This window comes from Microcaecilia unicolor, chromosome 3 (genome assembly GCF_901765095.1).
Source record: "Microcaecilia unicolor chromosome 3, aMicUni1.1, whole genome shotgun sequence".
NCBI classification, from domain to species: domain Eukaryota; kingdom Metazoa; phylum Chordata; class Amphibia; order Gymnophiona; family Siphonopidae; genus Microcaecilia; species Microcaecilia unicolor.
The window spans coordinates 285,970,190-285,996,419 of NC_044033.1; the positions used below are offsets into that span (position 1 = coordinate 285,970,190).

At 47.1% G+C, this 26,230-nt stretch overlaps 1 protein-coding gene across 2 annotated transcripts in view; it reads right to left on the bottom strand.

Moving 5' to 3' along the window:
• TBCE (tubulin folding cofactor E) overlaps positions 1–26,230 on the bottom strand; it is a 712,453-nt gene that overhangs the window by 186,105 nt on the left and 500,118 nt on the right. For both annotated transcript variants that reach the window (XM_030198136.1, XM_030198134.1), the window contains exon 13: positions 21,982–22,135. In XM_030198136.1, coding sequence (XP_030053996.1) covers positions 21,982–22,135 — 154 coding nt within the window. The remainder of the gene's footprint in view (positions 1–21,981; positions 22,136–26,230) is intronic.

The window sequence follows — 26,230 nt, forward strand, 5'->3', positions numbered from 1 at the left end:
TGTGAGGTTAGGTTTTGTGTGCTGATGTCGTTTACCGAGGGTGGCTCCGGGATCTCGGTGCAAGTTCTGTATATGTGACGCTCTCTGTACCACCCCGCCCGTCTACGTCATCACTTACCGAGGGGGGCTCGGGGATCTCCGTCCAAGTTGTGTATGTGCGACACTGTTTGTACCGCCCCACCAGTGACGTAATCGCGTGGTGATGTGAGGGCGGGGCTACACGTCCCTCACCGGTTTGTAATTTTTTTTGGCGTTGACTGCAGTTTTTTTTCCCTTCCCTGACTTATTCCGCCTCCATGGCTGGTTGCTGTTTGTTTGGGGGGGGGGGGGGTTGTGATTTGTGCCTGGGAATACCAAGGGGGGCAGTGGGATGTCCCTCGAAGTCATCGATCGGCTGAAGGAGGAGCAGGTGCAGCGGGCAGCATCCATGAGCAGCAGCGCTTCTTCGTCTGCGTTGGTAGCAGTGTGTAGCGATTCATAGGCAGGTGGAGGAGTAGGGAAACACGCGTTCCCCTCCGTGTGTCTCTGGTTGCTGGGGGGGGGGGAGGGGGGTTGCGGGTGGTAGCGGGTGTGAAGCTTGTGGGTGGGGGGGAGGTTGTTGAGGGGCGGCAACTTAGGGGGGTGGGGGGCGTGGTGAAGGGTGGATAGTTGTGACGCAATTTTAGGCTTTGCTTTTTTGATTCGTTGAGTGTGTTTGCTCCGCCCTCAACGTCATCATGTTTGATGGGTGGGCAGGGCAGACACTCATGGAGCAAAAAGTGGTCTCTGCCGCCTCACTTTAGAACATTGGGAAAGTGAGGCTTCATTAGAACGTTGGAGGTGCGTTTTATATAGAGAGATGGGGGCTCACTCAAAACAATGAACATTGGTCAATTAGGCCCTGCAATGGCGAGGACATAATTTAGATTGACCTAAAAAGAAACACAACTAAGTGAGAGTGCAGACTGGAACAGAACAGAAATGAGCCTAGGAGGGTGCAGTTGCATTCTAAACTCCGAACAGATTCTGCAGCACCGATTGCCCAAACCGACTGTCACGTCGGGTACCTGCTGAAGGCAGTAGTGAGATGTGAATGTGTGGACAGATGACCACATTGCACCCTTGCAAATTTCTTTAATAGAAGCTGACTTCAAGTGGGCCACTGACGCAGCCATGGCTCTAATATTGTGAGCCGTGACATGGCCCTCTAGAGTCAGCCCAGCTTGGGCATAAGTGAAGGAAATGCAATCTGCTAGCCAATTGGAAATGGTGCGTTTTCCGATGGCAATTCCCCTCCTGTTGGGATCGAAAGAAACAAATAACTGGGTGGACTGTCTGTAGGGCTTAGTCCGCTCCACGTAAAAGGCCAGTGCTCGCTTACAGTCCAAGGTGTGCAATTTGTCCTCACCAGGGCGAGTATGTGGACGGGGAAAAAATGTTGGCAATACAACTGACTGGTTCAGATGGAACTCCGACACCACCTTCGGCAAGAGCTTAGGGTGAGAGCGGAGGACTACTCTGTTATGGTGAAATTTGATATAAGGTGCATGCACTACCAGGGTTTGGAGCTCACTGACTCTACGAGCTGAAGTTACTGCCACCAAGAAAATGACGTCCCAGGTCAAGTACTTCAGATGGCAGGAATTCAATGGCTCAAAAGGAGCTTTCATCAGCTGGATGAGAACGACGTTGAGATCCCATGACACTGGTGGAGGTTTGACAGGGGGCTTTGACAAAAGCAAACCTCTCATAAAGCGATCTACTGAAGGCTGTCCAGAGACAGGCTTACCCTTTACACGTTGATGTTAAGCACTAATTGCACTAAGGTCTTGAGACCAGACTCTGATAAGTGTAGAAGGTATTCAAGCAGGGTCTGTGTAGGACAAGAAAAAGAATCTAGGGCCTTGCTGTCACACCAGACGACAAACCTCCTCCATTTGAAAGAATAACACTTTTTTGTGGAATCTTTTCTGGAAGCAAGCAAGACTCGGGAGACACCCTCCAACAGACCCAAAGAAGCAATCCCTAAGCTCTCAACATCCAGCCAGAGACTGGAGGTTGGGATGTAAAAGCGACCCCTCGTTCAGTGTGATGAGGGTTGGAAAACACTCCTTTCCACGGTTCTTCGGAGGACTCCAGAAGAAGAGGGAACCAAATCTGACGTGGCCAGAAGGGCGCAATCAGGATCATGGTTCCGCAGTCTTGCTTGAGTTTCAGCAAAGTCTTCCCTACTAGAGGTATGGGAGGAAACGCATACAGAAGGCCTGTCCCCCAATGCAGGAGAAAGGCATCTGATGCTAGCCTGTTGTGGGCCTGAAGTCTGGAACAGAATTGAGGAACTTTGTGATTGTCTGAGTGGCAAAAAGATCCACCGAGGGGGTGCCCCACGCTTCGAAGATCTTATGGACAACGACCATATTTAGCGACCACTCGTGAGGTTGCACAATCCTGCTCAATTTGTCGGCCAGACTGTTTTTGATGCCTGCCAGATACGTGGCTTGGAGAAACATGCTGTGATGGTGCGCCCAAAGCCACATCCTGACGGCTTCCTGACACAGAGGGCGAGATCCGGTGCCCCCCCCCCCCCCCCCCCCCGCTTGTTGCTGTAATACATAGCAACCTGATTGTCTGTTTGAATTAGGATGATCTGGTTGGACAGCCGCTCAGAAAGCCTTGAGTGCATTCCAGATCGCTCGTAGTTCTAGGAGGTTGATCTGAAGATTTTTTTCCTGAGAGGACCAAGCTCCCTAAGTGTGAAGCCCATCTACGTGAGCTCCCCACCCCAGGAGGGATGCATCCGTCGTCAGCACTTTTTGTGGCTGAGGAATTTGGAATGGACGTCCCAAGGTCAGAATGGATTGAATGGTCCACCACTGAAGGGATCTGCAAAACACGGAGGAGAGATGGATTACATCCTCCAGACCCCCTGTGGCCCGGCACCACTTGGAAGCTAGGGGTCCAATGAGCTGATCTCATATGTAGGCGTGCCATGGGAGTCACATGAACCGTGGAGTACGCGTGCCCTAAAAGTCTCAACATCTGCCGAGCTGTGATCTGTTGAGACGCTCGAGCCAAAGACACCTAGGTCAGGAAATTGTCTGCCCTTGCCTGGGAAAGATAAGCTCGAGACGTCCGTGTGTCCAACAGAGCTCCAATGAACTCCAATTTCTGCACCGGGACAAGATGGGACTTGGGATAATTGATTACAAACCCCAATAGCTCCAGCAGTCGAATAGTCATCCGCATGGACCATAGAGCCCCTGCCTCTGAGGTGCTCTTCACCAGCCAATCATCGAGATAAGGGAACACATGCACTCCCAGTCTGCGTAGCGATGCTGCGACAACTGCCAAGCACTTCGTGAAGACCCTGGGCACAGATGCGAGACCAAAGGGCAGTACACAGTACTGAAAGTGCTGAGCTCCCAACCGAAATCGAAGATACTTCCTGTGAGCTGGGAGTATCGAAATGTGAGTATAGGCATCCTTTAAGTCCAGAGAGCATAGCCAATCGTTTTCCTGAATCATGGGGAGAAGGGTGCCCAGGGAAAGCATCCTGAACTTTTCTCAGAGAAGGAATTTGTTCAGGGTCCTTAGGTCTAGGATGGGATGCATCCCCCATTTTCTTTTGCACAAGGAAGTACCTGGAATAGAATCCCAGCCCCTCTTGCCCTGGTGGAACGGGTTCGACCGCATTGGCCTTTAGAAGGGCAGAGAATTCCTCTGCAAGTACCTGCTTGTGCTAGGAGCTGAAGGACTGAGCTCCCGGTGGGCAATTTGGAGGCTTGGATACCAGATTGAGAGTGTATCCTAACAGGACTATTTGAAGAACCCACCTGTCGGAAGTTATAAGATGCCACCTTTTGTTAAAAAATATCAACCTCCCCCCGACAGGCAAGCCTTCCGGCAAGGACACTTTTTCCGAGGCTATGCTGCACAGGAGCCAATCAAAAGCCCGTCCCTTGCTTTTGCTGGGGAGCCCTAGGGGCCTTAGGCGCACGGCGTTGATGGGAATGCGCATGCTGGGGCTGAGCCTGAACTGGCTGCCGAGAAGCAGAAGTGTACCTACACCTGCTATAGGAACAAGGAGCACTCCTCTTCCCTCCAAACAACCTTCTAGAAGAGGAGGCATAGCAGAAGACGTCCAGCGGGAGAGAGAATCCATGGCATCATGATGCTTTTTTATCTGATCAACCATGTCCTCTACATTTTCACCAAAAAGATTATCCCCTCGGCAAGGAACATTCGCCATTTGCTGCTGGGTCTTCTGATCCAAATCAGAGACACGCAGCCATGAGAGTATGCGCATCACTATACCTTGAGCAGCTACTCAGAATGCCACATCAAAAGTGTCGTAAGACCCCCTGGCCAGGAATTTGTGACACACCTTCTGCTGCCTGACCACCTGGTGAAAAGGTTTAGCAAGCTCCGCAGGAAGTGCTTCAACTACACTGGACAGTTGCCTCACCGAGTTCCGCAAGTGGATGCTCATGTAGAGCTGATAAGTTTGGATCTTGGCGGCGAGCATAGCGGCCTGATACGTTCTCCTCCCAAAAGAATCCAAGGTCCTAGACTATCTGCCTGGGGGCGCCGAGGCATAATCTCTAGTACTCTTGGCTCTTCTGAGAGCAGAGTCCACCACCATGCAATCGTGAGGAAGTTGGGCCTTCACCATTACAGGCTCTCCATGGACTCTGAACTGGGACTCAGATTTTTTAGGGACAACTGAGGGCACGACCAATTTTGCATAAGCACATCCCTCAGTTTATTATGCAAGGGGGCCGTAGCAAGCTCAGCAGGCGGAGAAGGATAATCCAAGACCTCGAGCATCACGGCCCTGGGTTCAACCACAATCTCCATAGGGAATGGATGAGGAAAAGATGAGGAAGAGAGACTCTCAGGTGGAGACATTCTACTCTCAATTGGCGGATTAGGATCAGAGGGAACCCCACACGACTCTTCCTCCGAAAAGTATCTGGGGTCTTCCTTCTCTTCCCACGAGCGCTCCTCATCAGTATCGGACAAGTGCTCCCTAAGAGCAGCCCGAACCCGAGCCTGTCTTGACATCGAGGATCGACAACCTCGTGGGGGGTGTTGAGAAGTCGACCCCTGCCTGGACTCCGGCAAAGCTTCCTCCACCGACGTCGAGGGGGAATCGACCCAGGTGGCAGCCGACGCCGGTACCATCACAGGTAGTGGCCCAGATGCCGCCTCTGCAGTCGGTACGGAAGGCGCAAGCCCCCCTGACACCGAGGCAGACTGGCGAAGCAACCCTTCCAGAAGCTCCGGAAGAAGGGCCCTGATACACTCGTCGAGAGCTTCCATCGGTAAAGGCTGGGGGGCCGGTGCATGAGTCGGTGCGAGAGCCGGTACCAGGCTGCCAGATGACCGATGCATCTTCACCTCCTGAATAGAGGGTGAGCGGTCCTCCCGGCGCCAACGCTTCTTGGGTGCCGACTCCCTCGGCTCCCCAGAGCTCTCGGTACCATGCATGGAAGGAGAACGATGACAGTGCTTCTTAGCTTTCGCTAAACCCCCCCCTCATCGAGACTCAGGGGCGTAGCTACGGGTGGGCCTGGATGGGCCCAGGCCCACCCAGTTTAGCCTCAGGCCCGCCCGCCCAGAAGCAGATCCTTATCTTGACCGTCTCCCGCCCCTGCCGCAGCGCTTCATTTAATGTTGTCGGCGCTGCCGTTACAGTTTTCCACCCCAGCGGCGGCGCTTTACACTTTACCTAACAGCCAACGCTACAGATGCAGCGCTGACGTCCGAGTCCGACGTCCTGCTCCGGGGCCTTCCACGCTGATGTAACTTCCTGTTACGGAGGCAGGACGTCGGACTCGGACGTCAGCGCTGCATCTGTAGCGTTGGCTGTTAGGTAAAGTGTAAAGCGCCGCCGCGGGGGTGGGAAACTGTAACGGCAGCGCCGACAACATTAAATGAAGCGCTGCGGCAAGGGTGGGAGAGGGGTGAGGAAGTCAGTGGGGTGCTGCGTGCTGGCCCAGAAGTAAGGGGAGGGAACAGAAGGGTGCTGGACTTGCCAGGGGCAGAGGGTTGGAGGGAAGGGAGAGAGGTTTTGGGATTTGCAGAGGGGAGGTTGGAGGGAAGGGGAGAGATTTTGGATTTGCAGAGGGGAGTTTGGAGGGAAGGGAAGAGGTTTTGGATTTGCAGAGGGGAGGTTGGAAGGAAGGGGAGAGGTTTTGGAATTTGCAGAGGGGAGTTTGGAGGGAAAGGAAGAGGTTTTGGATTTGCAGAGGGGAGTTTGGAGGGAAGGGAAGAGGTTTTGGATTTGCAGAGGGGAAGTTGGAAGGAAGGGGAGAGGTTTTGGAATTTGCAGAGGGGATTTTGGAGGGAAGGGGAGAGGTTTTGGATATATAGGGGGGTGGAAGGAAGGGGAGAGGTGCTGGACATGTATGGGGGCTGGATGAAAGGGAGAGAGATGCTGGACGTGTTGGGGGGGGGGGGAGCGGAAGGAGAGGTGCTGGATATGCAGATGATGATATGCAGAGGGAAGGGAGAGACATGCAGGGAGAAAGAGCCAGATGCATAAGGGGAAGGAAAGAGAGGAAGAGAAGCTGGTTGGGGGGTGGGATCAGAGAGGAGAGGGACACATTGGTGTGGAGGAGGGAGAAAGGGGACATAGGGAAGTATACAGATACAGAAGGGAGATGATGGGCATTAGGTGAGAGCATGGGGACAGGGACACAAATGTGAGATGCTGTATGGGGATAGCACATGGGCACGGAGGGGTAATGCCTGACCAAGGGGGGGGAAGGGGACAGGGATATGGAATAGAGATAAAATGCTGGACACTGGAGAGGGGGGTATATGGACACGGGGGGGGGGGGAAGATACTAGACAAGGGAGAGAATAGGAACGCAGAAGGGATATGCTGGGCATGGGGTGCATAGGTGCACAGAGGAATGATGATGGATGAGGGGATATGAACACAGGGGAGATAATGAACAAGGAAATATAGGAAAACAGAGATGGGAGATGGATGATGGACATGAAGAAAGAAGAAATGTCAAATAGGAGACCCTGGCAAGTGAGTTAAGAGAAGACAGAGGGAAGCAGAAACCAGAGACTGGGACCAATATGATTTGAGAAAAAATGACCAGACAACAAAAAGGTATAAAAAATATATTTTATTTTCAATGTTGTGAATATAATATGTTGGATTTGGAATGTACATCTTGCCAAAGTTGATGGTAAACATGGCTGGGGTCCAGGACAGAAATCTGGGAAAGGACCCCAAAGTCCATTACCAGGCTGCGCCTTCAGCTTCCAGCATGCAGGCTTTCTCTGGCCAAGGAACGAACCCCTAACACCATCCCTGGCATGTGCCATCTTTATATTTTGCACAGGAGCAAATGCCTTTCTTTCTTGTTTCTCTGGTGTTGTACTACATGCAAGGTCTAGTTTCTTGGGGTTTCCATTTAATTTATATTTCTAGAGTTTGTGGTCACTTATTCTGTATTTGGCATTTGTGTCTTGGGTGTGTGACTGAGGTATTCTGTTAGCATGAAGTTTCCATGTAGCATTCTGTAGTAATTTGGCTTGTTCAGCTTTCCTGATAAATGTATTTGTATTGTAGGGCCCTACTATAATATTTAAGGCACTTCTTTTTCATAGGTAGGATCTTTGTTTTTGGAAGTTAGTGTTGGCATGGTAGATTTGCTCAAGGTTCTGAGTGACTTTTGTTTTATAGATTTTTTTAAAGTTAATTTATAATATGTCTGTAATTGAGATTACACTAGAAAACAAAATTTCTTTATATGATGAGTTTTATGGAGAATTGTCCTTGCTGTGCTCTGTATCCAGTGTTGGTGAAGGGCCAGGAGGTTCTCTGGATGCAGAATGTGTTTGGCTTCAATACCATATATGTGTTGGAGGACCATGGCTCAGTGGGGCTGAATAGTGCAGTCTATTGTACTTCCCTTAGCTCTAAATTGGCCTGCAGCCACTGAAGCCTGCACTGCAACCCTCATTGAAGTTATGGGGAGTGGGGTAGGGACAGAGCATGGGTGCATCAGGTTTGCTGTTTTTTTCTTTTTCAAAAAAGTTGGCAACTCTAGTGCCCACCCATCCAACCTGTTGGCCCACCCAAAAATTGCCTTCTGGCTACGCCACTGTCGAGACTCCTCGGTACCGAAGAGGAGGACGTGGAATCCTCACGCCTCCTCGGGGTTGGAGCCCGCACAGCAGTAGGCCTCGAGATAGGTGGAGACCCACTCGATGCCTCGCTGCTCCCAGCTCGATGCGGTCTTTCGGAAGCCATTACCTGGACTCCCGATGTCGATGCTTCCCTCGACGTCGCCGATCTCGGTTCCAATGCCAACGTCGAAGGACCGGACCGATCTGGAAAACGTTTCTCACGCTGAGCATCTCGAGCCACTTGGATCCATTTTTTCATCAATTTACACAGCTTACAGGACGCTGGCAGATGGTTGGGCCCAAGACACTGGAGACACCACAGCCGCTGGGTGTCCTCGATGACATAGAGGGAAAAACGGCGGTTGCGAAATCAAAAGGCTCGATGGTGCCAAGAAAAAAGGGGACAAAAAAAGGAAAAAACAGCCCGACCGAGCAGCCTAAAGGGCGGACGTGTCGAAAAAGAAGAAAAAAGGAGGGAGAAAAAACTACTTTTTTAAATTTTATTTTGGGAAGCAAAGTATTAGTCTGAAAAAAGAAAAAGATAGAAGTGAAACGCTAACCCGGGTCTTCTGAGTCCGAAAAAGAGAGCGGTAAGCAAAGACCTGTCTCTTCAGAACGCGGATCAAAAGAAAATAAAGGCGATACACTTGCATCGCTGGCGGGAACCTGCTCGCGCATGCGTGGTGCGTCTTGTCCCGCGCGACGTCGCATTCTAGAAAGTTATTTTTTTACAAGTTCCGGTCTCCTGGGCCGTCGCGGACGATGACCCATCAGTGATAATATTCAGCCTGCTTTTCCTCGGAGAAAAGTTGTCACCGAAGCAGAAAAATCTGTGTTGTTAATAATACACTGTATGAGAGGCTCGTTCATGGAGGTATATGTTTAAGGCTACAAAAGGGTTGCTTGCATCGCTTCAAACGCCACAGGAGTAGGCCGGGTCACATATGTTCTTTTGGCTGCGTGTAATTTATGCTCCAGTAATTCCTTGAGCCAATCTTTTTTTTGTACACACTTACGTATGCGATAATTATCCCCCTCATGACTGCCTTACTTGTGTGCCAAAACAGCTCTGGGTCTTCGATGTGTTGACGACTGTTATATTCAAAATCATCCCAGTGTTTCTGTAAGCATTCTAAAAAGTCTGGGGATGCGTAGAGCCCAGAAGGGAAGCGCCACCCCATCTGTTGTCTAAAATAGGGAGAGGAATCTAAGTCTATCCATACCATGGCATGGTCAGAAATCTCCTCAGGTCTTTTCTTTCTTTTTTATTTGTACCCCGCGCTTTCCCACTCATGGCAGGCTCAATGCGGCTTAGGTACTTATTTGTACCTGGGGCAATGGAGGGTTAAGTGACTTGCCCAGAGTCACAAGGAGCTGCAATGGGAATCGAACCCAGTTCCCCTGGACCAAAGTCCACCACTCTAACCACTAGGCCACTCCTAGGTCCAATTGAGGCTTCTGTTACCTGTGTGAATAATGAACTGCGCACTAAAATTTAATCTAATCTTGACAGTGTATGGTGAACCCTTGAGGTGTGAGCATATTCTCTTTCCTCTGGATGGCGGAGGCACCAGGGGTCCAGTAGATCTAGAGCAGTACAGAAGGAGTGGAGGAGTGGCCTAGTGGTTAGGGTGGTGGACTTTGGTCCTGGGGAACTGAGGAACTGAGTTCGATTCCCGGCCCAGGCAGCTCCTTGTGACCTTGGGCAAGTCACTTAACCCTCCATTGCCTGCCGCATTGAGCCTGCCATGAGTGGGAAAAAGTGCGGGGTACAAATAAAAAAAAAAAAAAAAAAAAAAGGCATGTAACTCACTGTCCCTCCCCCCTGTTTAAGTGACACCCTAGCTGATCAATCTAGCTCAGGATTATAGACTGAGTTCATATCACCCGCTACTAAGAGAGAGGGACATTAGCATATTGTTGACATTCACGTAATAACTGTAAATAGAAGGTTCTCTCTCTGTGAACTGGACCATAGGCCCCTACTAGAATCATGTCTTTTCCTTGCAAATTTAAAGAGTACTCCTACATAGTGCCCCATATTGACGGGCAGTAAATTTCACAGTTTTCTATATCAAGATGGCTACCCCACCTCTTCGTCCTGTAGCTGGGGAGCAAAACACCTGTTCCACCCATTGTCTCTGTAACTTCTCATGCTCAGGTAAGGATAACTGTGTTTCCAGTAGGCATATTACATCTGCTTTATGTTGGTTTAATGCCCCTAAAATTTTAGTTCTCTTTATGGGCGAATGGGTACCACAGACATTCCAAGTAACACCGGATATAAGAAAATGAATCTCACTTGCTTTCCACAAAGATCATTGCAAATCGGATAAAAGCGGCGTCTCCGCTCTTGCAGAGCCGCTGAGTAATCCTGAAAATTTTTCACTGGAGTCCTTCATGTGAGAGTGTCACACTTCTGCCAAAATCCTCTCAGAATTCCCAGTTTATGGCTGTAATTATGTACTTTCACCATTATAACACAGAAACGGATGCCTCCCTCCTGACGGAGCCTCATTTGAGGCATAAGGGTCCTATATTGTCAGAGAGGGCGAATTCTGCATGCAGCCAGCGCTCTAACAATGTGACCAAAGATCCTTCTGGAAGCGATTCAGGGAGACCCACAATTCTGAGATTATCTCAGTGAGTGTGATTCTCCACATCATCTAAGTGATCAGTGAGTTCTTGCACTTATTTCTCCATAACTATTAATTTTTGCGCTGCGTTTACCTCTGTGCCTTCAAGCATGGAAACTCTCTCCTTTATTTCAGTGGCGCATTTGTTAGTGTCCATTAGTAATCCTTCAAATTTTGCCAACTGACTTGAAACATTCTCCAATATAGGTTCTAGTGCTTGTCCCACTGCTGCTATGTAGCTGGGCTGTGGTAAACACAGATGCCAATGGGGATTCTTCCGCCACCATCCTCCCTGATGCTGCTCTCGCTCCGTCTTAACTCCTTTGCCAGGCATACATCTTTCTTTGGGCGATAGGAATTTGTCCATGTACTTCATACAGGTTATTCAGATGATTTCCACCCTAATTTGTTATTTTCTTCAGCGGTTTAGGCATGGAAGGGTGCGGAACCCCTGGAGAGGAGAAAGCACATGTCCGCTCAAACCATCAAGTGGTCTCTCCAGATCATTTATAAATATGTTAAATAGCACCGGTCCCAATACTGATCCCTGTGGCACTCCACTATTCACCCTCCTCCATTGAGAGAAATGGCCTACCCTCTGTTTTCTGTCCAATAACCAATTCCTAATCCACACTAGAACATTGCCTCCTATCCCATGACTTTTTAATTTTCTCAGGCGTATTTCTGTCAAAAGCATTCTGAAAATCTAGATACAGCTCACCATTATCCACGTTTAATCACGCCTTCAAAGAAATGAAGCAATTGGTGAGGCAAGACTTCCCTTGGTTGAACACATGCTGACTCTGTCCCATTAAACCATATTTATTTATGTGTTCCATACTTTTATTCTTTATAATAGTTTTCACTATTTTACTCGGCACTAGCATCAAGCTTACCAGTTTAGATTTCTAGATCACTCCTTGAAACCCCTTTTTAAAAAAAATTGGTGTTACATTGGCCACCCTCCAATCTTCAGCTACTACAGACGATTTTAATGACAGGTTACATATTACTAACAGCAGACCACCAATTTCATGCTTGAGTTCTTTGAGTACCCTTAGGTGTATGTCATCTTGTCCAGGTGATTTACTACTCTTTAATTGGTCGATTTGGTTCAGTACATCTTCCAGATTCACCAAGATTTCTTTCAGTTCCTCCACATAGTCACCCTGGAAAACCATTTCCAGTACATGTAGATCTCTTACATCTTCTTCAGTAAAGACTGAAGCAAAGAATTCATTCAGTTTCTCCGCTATGGCCTTGTCCTCCCTGAGTGCCCCTTTTGTTCCTTCATGATGTAACGGTCCCATGGATTCCTTCACAAGCTTTCTGCTTTTGATGTACCTGAAAAAGTTATTGTGAGTTTTAGCCTCTGCGGCAAGCTTCTCTTCATGTTCTTTTTTTAGTCTTCTTTATCAATGTTTTGCATCTGACTTGCCAGTGCTTATGTTGCTTTTTTTCTTCTTCTTTTGGGTCCTTTTTTCCATTCTTTGAAGGACATTCTTTTGGCTGTAATAGCCTCTTTCACGTCACTTTTTAACCATGCTGTCATTTTCTCTTCTTTCCACCTTTGTAAATATGTGGAATACATCTGGCCTGGGTATTTTTAAACAACAGCCATGTCTGATTTAGTGGCCAAACCTTTGCAGCTGATCCTTTTAGTTTCTTTTTAAGCTTTATCCTCTTTTTATTATAGTCGTCCTTTTGAAAATTAAATGCAGTTACAGTATATTTTCTTTGTGGCTTCATTCTGTATAGTAGCTCAAACTTGATCATGTTATGATCAGTTTCCCAGGGGACACAACACAGTTACCTCTCACTCTATGCCACCAACAAGCACTAGATCTAAAAAGGCTCCCCCTCTTGTCGGTTCCTGGACCAGCTGCTCCAAAAAGCAGTCATTTAATCATCCTGGCACACACTGATGCAACATTTATCCAGTCAATATTGGGGTAATTGAAATCATCCATTAATATACTGTTACCCAATTTGCCAGCTTTCCTACTTTCTGTAAACATTTCTTTATCTGTTTGTTCTGTCCTGGCAGACAGTAGTAGAGCCCTACAAGAATACTTAGTAAGTAGTTTTTAGCATGCCCTGACCTTTAATACAATATCATTTTTATGCTTCTCTTGGTGTTTACTATAACAGATAAGTTTTTACCCGTTTTATTGTCCCAACCGGTTTCATAATAACCAAGTAGTGTCAGTGCATCTTCATATCAATGATTGTATCCTAAAGGCACTACTCAGCCTGGTAAGTTTTTTAAGTTCATTTGATCTATGGAACGATTCAGGTGATAACTGGTTGTCTTATGTAGACAGCTTCCACATTTGTTCCAGGATTTGTGTTTAGAAGTTATCTTTTTAATGGCGCTCATTGGGATACAGCACTATTTTAAATTTAATCTATATAACCAAATAATTTTATATATACCATTTTTTTTTAGCCTTCACTTTTTTTTTATTTTAGTTCATGGACATTTCAGTTTACCTTTTAGCACACACTGTTTAAAACCACAGTCTGGCACCATTTCTCAACTGGCTTTGGCATTTTATCCATTTATATCTTAGCTTCTTAACTGGGCATTCTTTTGAGCGACGCAGCAAACTCTCAGGGGTGCCACAGTACATCTCTCCCTACTTTCTCCTCCTGCAGGTCCGGCATCTGCCGCTTCTTCTTTGCCCTGCCGCCGCCAAAGTGCTTGCTCTTTACATTTTTGGGCATCCGCGATTCACAAAGGCAATGCGGGGACTTCCCTCTGCCGCGTCTGGCCCTCGTAACAGGAAGCTGCACCAGAGAGGGCCGGATGCGGCAAACTGGGAAGGCACTGGAGTGCCTGTGTGAATCGCGGATGGCCCAAACACATACGCTGCAAGTACTGCAGCAGCGGCTGGGGAAGGAGAAGAAAGCTGCAGCGATCCTGGACCTGCAGGAAGGAAGGTAGGAGCAATGCTGGATTTTTGGGAGGTGTGCTAGTGTGAGAGGAGGGGGATGCAGGGAAAGGGAGACCTATGTGAAGGTGGGGGGATCCTGGCCCTGCAGGAAGGAAGGTACGAGTGATGTTGGATTTGGGGAAGGTGTGCTGGTGTGAGAGGAGGGGGCTAAAGGGAGACCTATGTGGTGAGGGGGTGTAGAGACCCATAGGGCTGAGCGGAGGAGGGTTCAGAGACCCATGTGGCTGAGCGGGAGGGGGGATGCAGATACTCATGTGGCCGGGGGGGAATGCCACAGAGACCCATGTGGCCAGGGGGGGGTGCCACGGAGACCCATGTGAAAGGGGGGGGGGGGTGCCGCAAACCTAGGAAGTTTGGGAACCCGTTTAGCGGTTATTTTAAATGGTTAATACCGACATCCTGTTTATATATATTTTGTGTTTTATATATTTACTAGGATAAAAGGCCCGTTTCAGAAAGGATTGAAACAGGCGCTAGCAAGGTTTTCCTCAGAGTGTGTGTGTTTTACAGAGTGTTTGTGAGAGTGAGTGTGTGATAGAGAGAGAGTTGAGTGTGTGTGTGTGTGTGTGTGTGTGTGTGTGATAGACTGATATTATTACTTGATAAATTGTTTATCTTTTTGTAAAGGCAATAAAATTCTTGGACATTAAAAAAAAACATTATTTTTCTCTCGGCCCGGGGAACCCACCATTCACCCTGCCTTTCAAAACTGCTAACACGAAAAAAAAAAAAAGTAAAAATGCTCCAGTCCACTCAGACTCACTGCTCCCTGCAGCTGTAGGATGTAGAAGGGAAAGTCGTAAGTGGCCCGGCGACCTGCTAGTCGCTAGTGGGCATGTCGGAGGGATAGGGCTGCTCATGCTGTGCTCTGTTGGCTACCGGAATTGGTTGGTGCTGCAATTTGTACAGGCTTCTAGGCGCACGTCTGGCAGACTGGCAGTGGGCACAGACGCTGCTCATTTCGTGAGCCTGCTGTCGATCTCGGGTTACGATGGCGCTCGTCAGAGGTAATTTCTATATGTAAGTTAGCAAGTGTGGTCAGGGATCGGGTATGGACCGTGGTGGCGGGGTAGGTGCGTGAAGGCCGATTCTGAAACGAAGTTTGCTGAAGGGAGAGGGGGCTTCGTCTTCAGCTTCATTTTCTGTTTCTTTACCTTTCCCAAGATCTAAGAGAGGATTTAGAAAGAAGCGAGAGGGGAATGACAGGACCATAAATAGTTGGCTGAGAAGTGGAGCTGGCTAACGCTTCATATTTTTTTGAACTTGCTGTGTGGAGTTTTAGAACTTGCTGTATGGAGTTTTAGAGAACACAGAGATGCACAGGACTGGTAGGCTCACCCGGTGTAACTTGGAATGGTTAGGAAAGGGATATGCTTAAGACCTCCAGTTTATCTATATAAATAATTCTCACCTCAAAAATTATGACGCGCCGTCTGCCAGAGGAAGGAAAACAACCCCCTCCCCATGTTTGTTGAGAAAGAAAACAGCTGATATAGGATGGAGGGAGGGGGGAGCGGCGGCGATCTGTGCTGGAGGGTTGAGTAGTGGGTGCGGCGATGCGATTCGCTGAGTGTAATAGCCCCGCCCTCGACGTCATCACGTTGTGACGCGAGGGCGGGGCAGACACTCATGGGGAAAAATTCCGATCTATGCCACCTCGGAAGTTGCAGCTTCATTAGAACGTTGGGGTTGCGAATTATGTGCGGAAGGGGCGTGGCTGAGGGCGGGTGAGTGACAGTGAGTGGTGCATGAGTGACAGTGAGTGGTGCTGACAGCCTAGCCTACCAACAGTGCAGGGCTTCAGTGTTTCCCTGCCACAGAGTGAGCTTCAGAATGTTTCAGGTGAGAATTATTTATATAGATGGTGTTTGTTCTCTCCACACAAATTTGTACTTTTTCTTTTTCCAGCGGACAGAGTTGTTTTAGCCAACTTGTGCTGCTGCACCAGTTAATACAACTAATGACTCTTGCTAATAAAGGTAGGCTTCATGTACATGTTTAATCAGTGCATTTATTGATGATAGAGCAATAGTCAGTTCACTACGTTACTTAGGTTACCATTTTTTTTTATGTTTTATAACACAACTAGGGAAAAAGGCCAATTTCTGACACAAATGAAACGGGCGCTAGCAAGGTTTTCCTCGGAGTGTGTATGTTTGAGAGAGTGTGTGTGAGAGTGACTGTGTGAGAGAGTGAGAGTGAATGTGTGAGTGTGTGTGTGACAGAGAGAGAGTGAGACTGGGTGCAAGTGTGTCTGTGAGAGAGTGTATGTGTGAGAATGAGAGTATGTGCCAGGGCCCCCCGCCCCTCCCTCCCAGTTACAGGGTCCCCTCCTCTCTCCCTCCCAGTAATAGGGTTTCCCCCTCCCTCCCAGGGTCGTCCCCCTCCCCCCTCCCTCCCAGTTCCATGGTCCCCCTTCCCTCCTTCCCAGTTCCAGGGCCAGCCTCCCCCCTCCCTTCCTCAGTCTTCTTTGGGGGCATACCTTACTGCAAGATCCCTGCCCCACCCTGTACTCTCATCTGACAGGATTCTGTGCTTTCTGCTTGGCTCTCTCATTCTCTCCTCACTTAAAAAAAAATAAAAAAAATCTGAGAACCATAACATTTATTTTAAACAAAGAATTTGCGGAGAGTTAGGGAGTTAGTTCTTTTCTGACTGACTGCTTCTATTCTCGGAGCCAGAGTGTTTCCCTTGGCTCCGGCTGTCAGTGCTGCGCTGCAGAGGGGATCAGCTGGTAAATGATGGCTTTGTTTTTCTTTTTTTGTAGCGGCATGGCGGCGGAAACTGTTGAACGCTGCATGGTTCAAAATAGCAGTCAGGCCCAGGACAGTACACCACTCAACATGCAGCTACTCTTCTGCTAGCTATGTGGATCAAAGAACAAAATTAATTGCTGAAGGGGTAGAGAGAATATATTGAGTGTTTTATTTTTTGGCAAGGGTAGGTTGCAGGGGGGTGGGTGGAGGGAAACAGTGAAAGCAACTGAGGGTGTTTTTTTAGGGGGGAGGGGCAGAACAGAGCAAACTGGATGGGGTGCTAGAACAAGCTGGATAGGGGGCTGTTCTTGAGGAGGGAGAGGGAATTTCCAGCACAGGAGATGGGGATATGGAATACCCTGAGGGGTTTCACCTTCTGTGTACGTGAGGGGGAAAGGCAAAAGAAGCTGTTCAGAAGCACGGGGGGGGGGGGGGGTGGAGTGTTTCTGGGGAGGGGAAAGAGCAGGCTGAAGGTTTTCCCTGGCTAGGGGAGGGGAGAAGCATGCCAAGAAAGTTTGATCTGGGGTGGGGCAGCCCAAAGAAAGCTGGAAGGGGTTTCCTAGAGTGGGAGAAAGGGGTGGGATAAAAACTGAGGAAAGAAGATTGAGGGTCTTGCTAGGAGTTAGAAAAAAAATAAGTAGTGGAGGGGCAGATGAACCAAGCCTCACTGTACTGCAAAATATCACCCAACCCCCCCCCCCCAAAAAAAAAAAAAAAAAACAAACAAACCCAACAACAACAACAACCTGGGGCATGCTATAAGTCACAGTTACTTACCTATAGCATGTGTTCTTCAAGGACAGCAGGCATATATGCTCACACGTTGGTGACATCTATGGAGCCAAGTGCAGACACTGCCTTAGTGCATCATCACTTTCACACTTTGAGGCAGTGCCTCCACAGTGCATGCACAGGTGTCTTCCCGCCCGACACTCATGGGACCAGCAATACAGTACTAAAGCTAAGAATGTAACTCCAAGGGGAGGCGGGAAGGATGAAATAATATGTGACTGCTGACCTTGGAGAACACCTGGTAGGGGTAAGTAACTTAGCTTTATCCAAGGACAAGCAGGCATAATATTCTCACATGTAGGACTCACTAGCTACCAGGCTCACAATATAAATGAACCTGGCAACTAGAAGTGAGTGAGTCTGGTGGAAAAAAAAAAGGGAGTTCACTTAAGTAGTAAAAAGATTTTGTAGGACTGCTAGTCCAAACCGACTATCATGCCTAGAATTCTGTTCCTGGCAGTAGTGAACATGTGGTTGTCACCTTGCAAATTTCTTCAATGAAGTCAGAGCGGAAATGGGCTACTGAAGCAGTCATGGGTCTTACATTGTAAACAGTGACCAGGCGATGAAGGGTCAGCCTAGCCTGAGTATACATGTAGGAGATGTGGAGGGGCATTTTCGACACATCTAAATCTGATTTTAGATGTTTTGTGAAAAACGTCCAAAAATCCAGTAGCAAACATAGCCAATTTCAAACCAGAAAAACTTTCAACTCTTTGTTTCAAAAATGGCCATTTGCTAGATGTTTTTGTGCTCTGTGTCACCTTTTAGAACAATTTTCAAAAAAAAAACCATCCACAAACACAAGCCACATTCTTAGCAGACTGGCCACATAGACATCCCAGGAGAACAGTGGGGCACCCTAGGAGGCACTGCAGTGGATTTCACATAAAAGGTCCCAGCTACACATTTATTTATTTATTGCATTTGTACCCCACATTATCCCACCTTTTTGCAGGCTCAATGTGGCTTACAGAGTGCTGTTATGATGCAGTTTACATGATCTTAAATACATTCGGTAATAGGCTGGAGGTGGGTGATTTAGATGCAAGGTACTAGGTAAGGTGTTGTGAGAGGTGTTTTTGATGCACCTGAGTAGTTTGAGGACTGATTTATTAAGGATGCCTTTAGTAGGCTTTGTTGAAGAGATGTGTCTTCAAAGATTTGCGAAAGCTGGTTAGATTGTCCATATTTTTCAGGGCCATGGGTAATGCGTTCCAGATCGGTGTGCTTTTATACTCAAAAGTAGTAGTGTATGACTGTTTGTATTTAATTCCTTTGCAGCTGGGGAAGTTTAGATTGAGGAATTTGCGTTACCCCCAAAAACCTACCGTACCCAAATGTATATCACTAAAATAGCCCTTATGCCTGCAGGTGTTATGTAGGTGGCACTAGGTTTTTGGTGGGTTTTGGAGGGCTCATATTTTCCAGCACAAGTGTACCAGTTAAAGTGGGATGTAGGCCTAAGTCCCCTTCCGTACAGTCCACTGCACTGACCATTAAGCTACTACAGGGACCTGCTTGCTGCTCTAATAGGACTTACCATAACATCTGAAGCTGACAGAGGCTGGTATGTACTGTTTCTGTCACATCTTTGGGGGATGGGAGGGTGTCAGAGACCACTGGGGGAGTAAGGGGGTCATGTCTTTATCTCTCCAGTGGTCATCTGGTCATCTACAGCACCTTTTTGTGACAGTCGTGATTGAAACAGGTCTAGCCCAAACCATCTAACTTTTAACCCTGGAAAACATCCAAGTTTTAGGAATGCCCAATCCCACCCCCTTGTGATTTGCATACACTGCAAAGAAAAACATCTCAAATCCAAATCTTGAAAATTGTGATCTGGCTGTTTTTCTCCACTTTATGCTGTTTCAGACGTTTTTCTCTTTTGAAAATGAGCCCCACAGTCAGCCAGTCAAGTAGAGACAGTATGTTTGGTGATGGGAATCCCTAATCTGTTAGGGTCATATAAGTACATAAGTATTGCCATACTGGGAAAAACCAAAGGTCCATCAAGCCCAGCATCCTGTTTCCAACAGTGGCCAATCCAGGTCACAAATACCTGGCAAGATCCCAACAAAGTACAAAATACTGCTTATCCCAGAAATAGTGGATTTTCCCCAAGTCCATTTAATAATGGTCTATGGACTTTTTCTTTAGGAAGCCATCCAAACCTTTTTTAAACTCCACTAAGCTAACCGCCTTTTTACCACATTCTCTGGCAACAAATTCCAGAGATTAATTACACATTGAGTGAAGAAACATTTTCTCCAATTAGTTTTAAATTTACTACATTGTATCTTCATCAAAGGATACAAAAAGCTGGGAAGACTTCCTATGAGGTTTTGTATGTGCAAGATAATAGGACAGAACACACTTGCAGTCTAAGGTATGCAGTGCAGCTTCTCAAAGGATGAGTGTGGCTTAGGGAAGACAGGAAGTATAATGAACTGATTGAGATGGAACTCCAATACCACTTTAGGAAGGAATTTAGGGTGGGTTTGAACAACCACTCTGTCGTGGTAGAATCTCGTATAAGGTGGGTCTACCACAAGGGCTTGAATTTCACTGACCCTTCTGGCAGAAGTAAGAGATTATAGAAGGGGTTACTGTTACTACTTAACTGCTGGATAAATGTGATATTGTCTCTTGCTGGGTAATGTACCGGGTGGGAAGGGGGGGATACTATCTATAGTAGATTTGGCTTGATAAGTTGTATTTTGTTGGGGAGAAAAATCTTTTGAAAAAAATGTGAAGTCCAGACATATGATGTGATTAGCAGTGGACTCTGTACGTTAAATGCTGTTCTGTTCGACATGTACAGACTGACAATTCTCTAATGACATTGTTGTAGTTTCTAATTGTTGTACAGGGATCTTTCACTTTCCAATAAAGACTTCTTGTAAATAAAATAAAAAAAAAAAAAAAGGTTGATCTACTGGGTCAGACCAAGGGTCCATCCAGCCCAGTATCCTGTTTCCAGCAGTGGCCAGACCAGATCACTGGTACCTGGTAGGGTCCCAAAATTAGTACGATTCAATGTGACAACCCCAGGAATAAGCACTGGCTTTGCCCAGGTCTACCTTAATGGGTTATGAACTTTTCCTATAGGAATTTGTCCAAACCTTTTTGTTTTTTAAACCCAGCTATATTAACAGCTTTTACCACTTGATCCAGCAATGAACTCCAGAACTTAACTATATATTTAGTGAAAATATATTTTTTTCTATTTGTTTTAAATGTGCTATTATATAACTTCATGGAGTGTCTCATAGTCTTTGTACTTTTTTAAAAGCGTAAACAACAGATTCAAGCTTACTCATTCCACTCCATTCAAGATTTTATAGACCTCTAACATATCTTCCCCCTCAGCCGTCTCTTCTCTAAGTTTAAGAGCCCTAACCTCCTTAGTCTTTCCTCATATAAGAGGAGTTCCCATCCCCTTAATTCTTTTGTTCAACCTTTTCTGTACATTTTCTAGTGCCACTGTATCTTTTTTGAGATGTGGCAACCTGAACTGCACACAATACTCAAGCTGCAAACTCACTAGAGGCATTATGATATACTTTTATTCTCTATTCCTTTCCTAATAATTCTTTAATTTTCTGTTTGCTTTTTTGGCCTTCACCGCACACTTAGCAGAAGATTTCAATGGCCATGTGGGAACCTAAATCCTTTGATCAAGCGGCTCATCTTTATCCACCTTTATTTTCATGCCTTAAAAAAAAAGGGGTAAATTGGTGAAGCAAGACTTTTGTGGCTGAATCCATGTCGAGACTGTCCTATTAAACAATGTTTATTTATGTGTTCAGTAATTCTGTAATTTCTACCTTTCTGCCCAGAACTGACAGGTTTTTGTTTTTTTTTAAATCTCTTAGCAGAATGCAAATCTCCTTCAATACATTTACAATGTCAGAACTGCAACCTCCATTTGTAGATGTCCATTAACTTCTAGATTTATAAAGGGACTTCAAATAACAAAGCATTCCATTCACACTTCTCCAGTTCCATGGGATCCAAGAGGCCCTTTTACTAACGTGCAAGTTTTTGCATTACCACACCTTAACTGCAAAACTTAAAGTACAGTAGGCGCAAAGCCTGTAAATGCAGTAAATGCAGGGAGCATATCCAACATCTGCTCTGCATTTAGCGCACAAAGTAACCACTTACCAGATAAGCCTGCATTACATGCATCAGTGGGTAGTGTGGCTAAACTCATGCCACCTGCAGACACGTGTAATATGAACACCATCACTGTCCTTAGTTTAAAAAACAAAAAAACTACTACAGCGGAAGTGCAGCCCCCTCTGGATCTCTCTACCCCTCCAAGCAGCCCCCTCCTCCCAAAAAAAGATATATTCTGACTTTTCCCAAACCTCATTAACACTTAAAACAGATGCAAAGATTTAAAAATAAAAAATCCAATTGCTTTATTGGCCTACCTTGGCTCCACCCCCTCTTTTCACACTGAAAGCCTGGGGCAAATTTTAAAGGGATGTTTCTCGGTAATCCCTGTTTACCCATTAAAATACCTTTGAAAAATGACTTAATCATATACAAACTGAAGATGTATTACCTGGGATACATAGAACTAATACTTGAAATAGCATACATATAATTAACAATAGTTACAAAATCAGAAACAAAAGCGCCAAATAATGATTTAAGAGAAACTAAATAATGATTTAAGAGAAACTGCATACTTACTTTTGCAGAGTAATTCATATCTAGGATGATCAGCAAGAAACTCCATATTGGGTCTGTTTTTTTCAGGATTTTGATGCCCACCAGCCTGTAACCAGTCATTCCCAAATATTTTGCGATAGTCAAGCTCTGCTCCCTGCCTTTCTTTTGGAAGAATCTGTTTCACATGCAAAGGATTACAAATAAAAATGAACAAACTATTTTTCTTTTATTTGCTTCCAATTCAGACATTTTATACAAATTAGAGACAATCAAAATTAAGCGGGTTTCTTCCAAGTTCAAATATGTGTTAGATTCTTCTGACCACAAAATATTTTCTTTGAAACCTGGCTTTCCTGATTCTCAACCGGCTCTCATTTACTATCTTAAAATACTATCAGCTAACTAGACAGAACAATATCTTCTTAAGTATATGAAATAGCATATTTCCATCCTACTGCTTCTCCTTCTACACTGCTGATACCAAATTCTCACAGGTTAGGTTTATCCTCTCTTGCCTCCTATGCAGAATGTTTTCATGTGAATTGTTCAACTTATTTTGGTCCAAAAGATCCCACCACTTCTGTCATTCAAGCTCAGTCTTCTAGTCCTCAGGAGTTTGAACGTCAAAAGAGCCTACAAAGGAAGGCTCCTCTAGCTTAGTAAATGCTAAAAGCTTTTGAATCACTGCATTGCGCATGCACACCTCTTCTCATCTGCAACAGTCGTATCTGATCAACTCAGGTATACAAAGATTTCTAAGTCTGCCATCCACAGAGAACATCTGCTACAAGTAACCACTAACACAGACAACACTACTCCTACAACTCACAAACCACCCACACAACCCATACACAACATGCCTACCCAAGAAATTAAACAATGGCACGAAAAACCTAGTAGCCACGGTCACCATCAACAGGAAGGAAAGAAAGGTCAAAACAATCTTACATACCAAGAAGACAGACAGCTGATAAAAATTACTACTACCTCAAACCCAATTGAACACCACCGACAAATACAAATAGGATACATCAATGCCAGATCGGCAGTTAATAAAACCACGATACTAACCAACTGGATTACAACTGATCACCTCGACTTCTTATTAGCGAAACTTGGATCCTTGACGCCAAAGATCCAATAATTCTAGAGCTTTGTCCCCCAGGATACAAAATTACCCACTGGACAAGAGAAGGAAAAAGAGGAGGAGGCATAGCGATAATCTATAAATCTCAATTCACAGTCACAACAGCAGCAGAATCCATTCTTCCCCAACTCGAAATAGCCTCAGTCAGAATTAACCACTCCAACCTACATGATCACCTAAACCTAATCCTATTCTACAGACCCCCGGGCAATTGGCAAGATGCACAGACACACTTTCTGGATTTTATATCTAATACTTGTATCTCCACCCAGAAAGCGAATGCTACATACCTGTAGAAGGTATTCTCCGAGGACAGCAGGCTGATTGTTCTCACTGATGGGTGACGTCCTCGGCAGCCCCTCCAATCGGAATCTTCCTAGCAAAGTCCTTTGCTAGCTCTCGCGCGCCCGCGCGCACCGCGCATGCGCGGCCGTCTTCCCGCCCGATACCGGCTCGAGCCGGCCAGTCCAGTATGTAGCAAGACAATATACTTCAAGGGAAGACACAACTCCAAAGGGGAGGCGGGCGGGTTTGTGAGAACAATCAGCCTGCTGTCCTCGGAGAATACCTTCTACAGGTATGTAGCATTCGCTTTCTCCGAGGACAAGCAGGCTGCTTGTTCTCACTGATGGGGTATCCCTAGCCCCCAGGCTCACTCAAAACAACAACCATGGTCAATTGGGCCTCGCAACGGCGAGGACATAACTGAGATTGACCTAAAAAATTTACCAACTAACTGAGAGTGCAGCCTGGAACAGAACAAACAGGGCCCTCGGGGGGTGGAGTTGGATCCTAAAGCCCAAACAGGTTCTGAAGAACTGACTGCCCGAACCGACTGTCGCGTCGGGTATCCTGCTGCAGGCAGTAATGAGATGTGAATGTGTGGACAGATGACCACGTCGCAGCTTTGCAAATTTCCTCCATGGTGGCTGACTTCAAGTGGGCTACCGACGCAGCCATGGCTCTAACATTATGAGCCGTGACATGACCCTCAAGAGCCAGCCCAGCCTGGGCGTAAGTGAAGGAAATGCAATCTGCTAGCCAATTGGATATGGTGCGTTTCCCTACAGCCACTCCCCTCTTGTTGGGATCAAAAGAAACAAACAATTGGGCGGACTGTCTGTGGGGCTGTGTCTGCTCCAGATAGAAGGCCAATGCTCTCTTGCAGTCCAATGTGTGCAGCTGACGTTCAGCAGGGCAGGAATGAGGACGGGGAAAGAATGTTGGCAAGACAATTGACTGGTTCAGATGGAACTCCGACACAACCTTCGGCAGAAACTTAGGGTGAGTGCGGAGGACTACTCTGTTATGATGAAATTTTTTGTAAGGGGCCTGGGCTACCAGGGCCTGAAGCTCACTGACTCTACGAGCTGAAGTAACTGCCACCAAGAAAATGACCTTCCAGGTCAAGTACTTCAGATGGCAGGAATTCAGTGGCTCAAAAGGAGGTTTCATCAGCTGGGTGAGAACGACATTGAGATCCCATGACACTGTAGGAGGCTTGACAGGGGGCTTTGACAAAAGCAAACCTCTCATGAAGCGAACAACTAAAGGCTGTCCTGAGATCGGCTTACCTTCCACACGGTAATGGTATGCACTGATTGCACTAAGGTGAACCCTTACAGAGTTGGTCTTGAGACCAGACTCAGACAAGTGCAGAAGGTATTCAAGCAGGGTCTGTGTAGGACAAGAGCGAGGATCTAAGGCCTTGCTGTCACACCAGACGGCAAACCTCCTCCATTGGAAGAAGTAACTCCTCTTAGTGGAATCTTTCCTGGAAGCAAGCAAGATGCGGGAAACACCCTCTGACAGACCCAAAGAGGCAAAGTCTACGCCCTCAACATCCAGGCCGTGAGAGCCAGAGACTGGAGGTTGGGATGCAGAAGCGCCCCCTCGTCCTGTGTGATGAGGGTCGGAAAACACTCCAATCTCCACGGTTCTTCGGAGGATAACTCCAGAAGAAGGGGGAACCAGATCTGACGCGGCCAAAAAGGAGCAATCAGAATCATGGTGCCTCGGTCTTGCTTGAGTTTCAACAAAGTCCTCCCCACCAGAGGGATGGGAGGATAAGCATACAGCAGGCCCTCCCCCCAATCCAGGAGGAAGGCATCCGATGCCAGTCTGCCGGGGGCCTGAAGCCTGGAACAGAACTGAGGGACTTTGTGGTTCACTCGAGATGCGAAGAGATCCACCAAGGGGGTGCCCCACGCTTGGAAGATCTGGCGCACCACTCTGGAGTTGAGCGACCACTCGTGAGGTTGCATAATCCTGCTCAACCTGTCGGCCAGACTGTTGTTTACGCCTGCCAGATATGTGGCTTGGAGCACCATGCCGAGACGGCGAGCCCAGAGCCACATGCTGACGGCTTCCTGACACAGGGGGCGAGATCCGGTGCCCCCCTGCTTGTTGACATAGTACATGGCAACCTGGTTGTCTGTCTGAATTTGGATAATTTGATGGGACAGCCGATCTCTGAAAGCCTTCAGAGCGTTCCAGATCGCTCGCAACTCCAGGAGATTGATCTGTAGACCGCGATCCTGGAGGGACCAGCTTCCTTGGGTGTGAAGCCCATCGACATGAGCTCCCCATCCCAGGAGAGACGCATCCGTTGTCAGCACTTTTTGTGGCTGAGGAATTTGGAAAGGACGTCCCAGAGTCAAATTGGACCAGATTGTCCACCAATACAGGGATTCGAGAAAACTCGTGGACAGGTGGATCACGTCTTCTAGACCCCCAGCAGCCTGAAACTACTGGGAGGCTAGGGTCCATTGAGCAGATCTCATGTGAAGACGGGCCATGGGAGTCACATGAACTGTGGAGGCCATGTGGCCCAGCAATCTCAACATCTGCCGAGCTGTGATCTGCTGGGACGCTCGCACCCGAGAGACGAGGGACAACAAGTTGTTGGCTCTCGTCTCTGGGAGATAGGCACGAGCCGTGCGAGAATCCAGCAGAGCTCCTATGAATTCGAGTTTCTGCACTGGTAGAAGATGGGACTTTGGGTAATTTATCACAAACCCCAGTAGCTCCAGGAGGCGAATAGTCATCTGCATGGACTGCAGGGCTCCTGCCTAGGATGTGTTCTTCACCAGCCAATCGTCGAGATATGGGAACACGTGCACC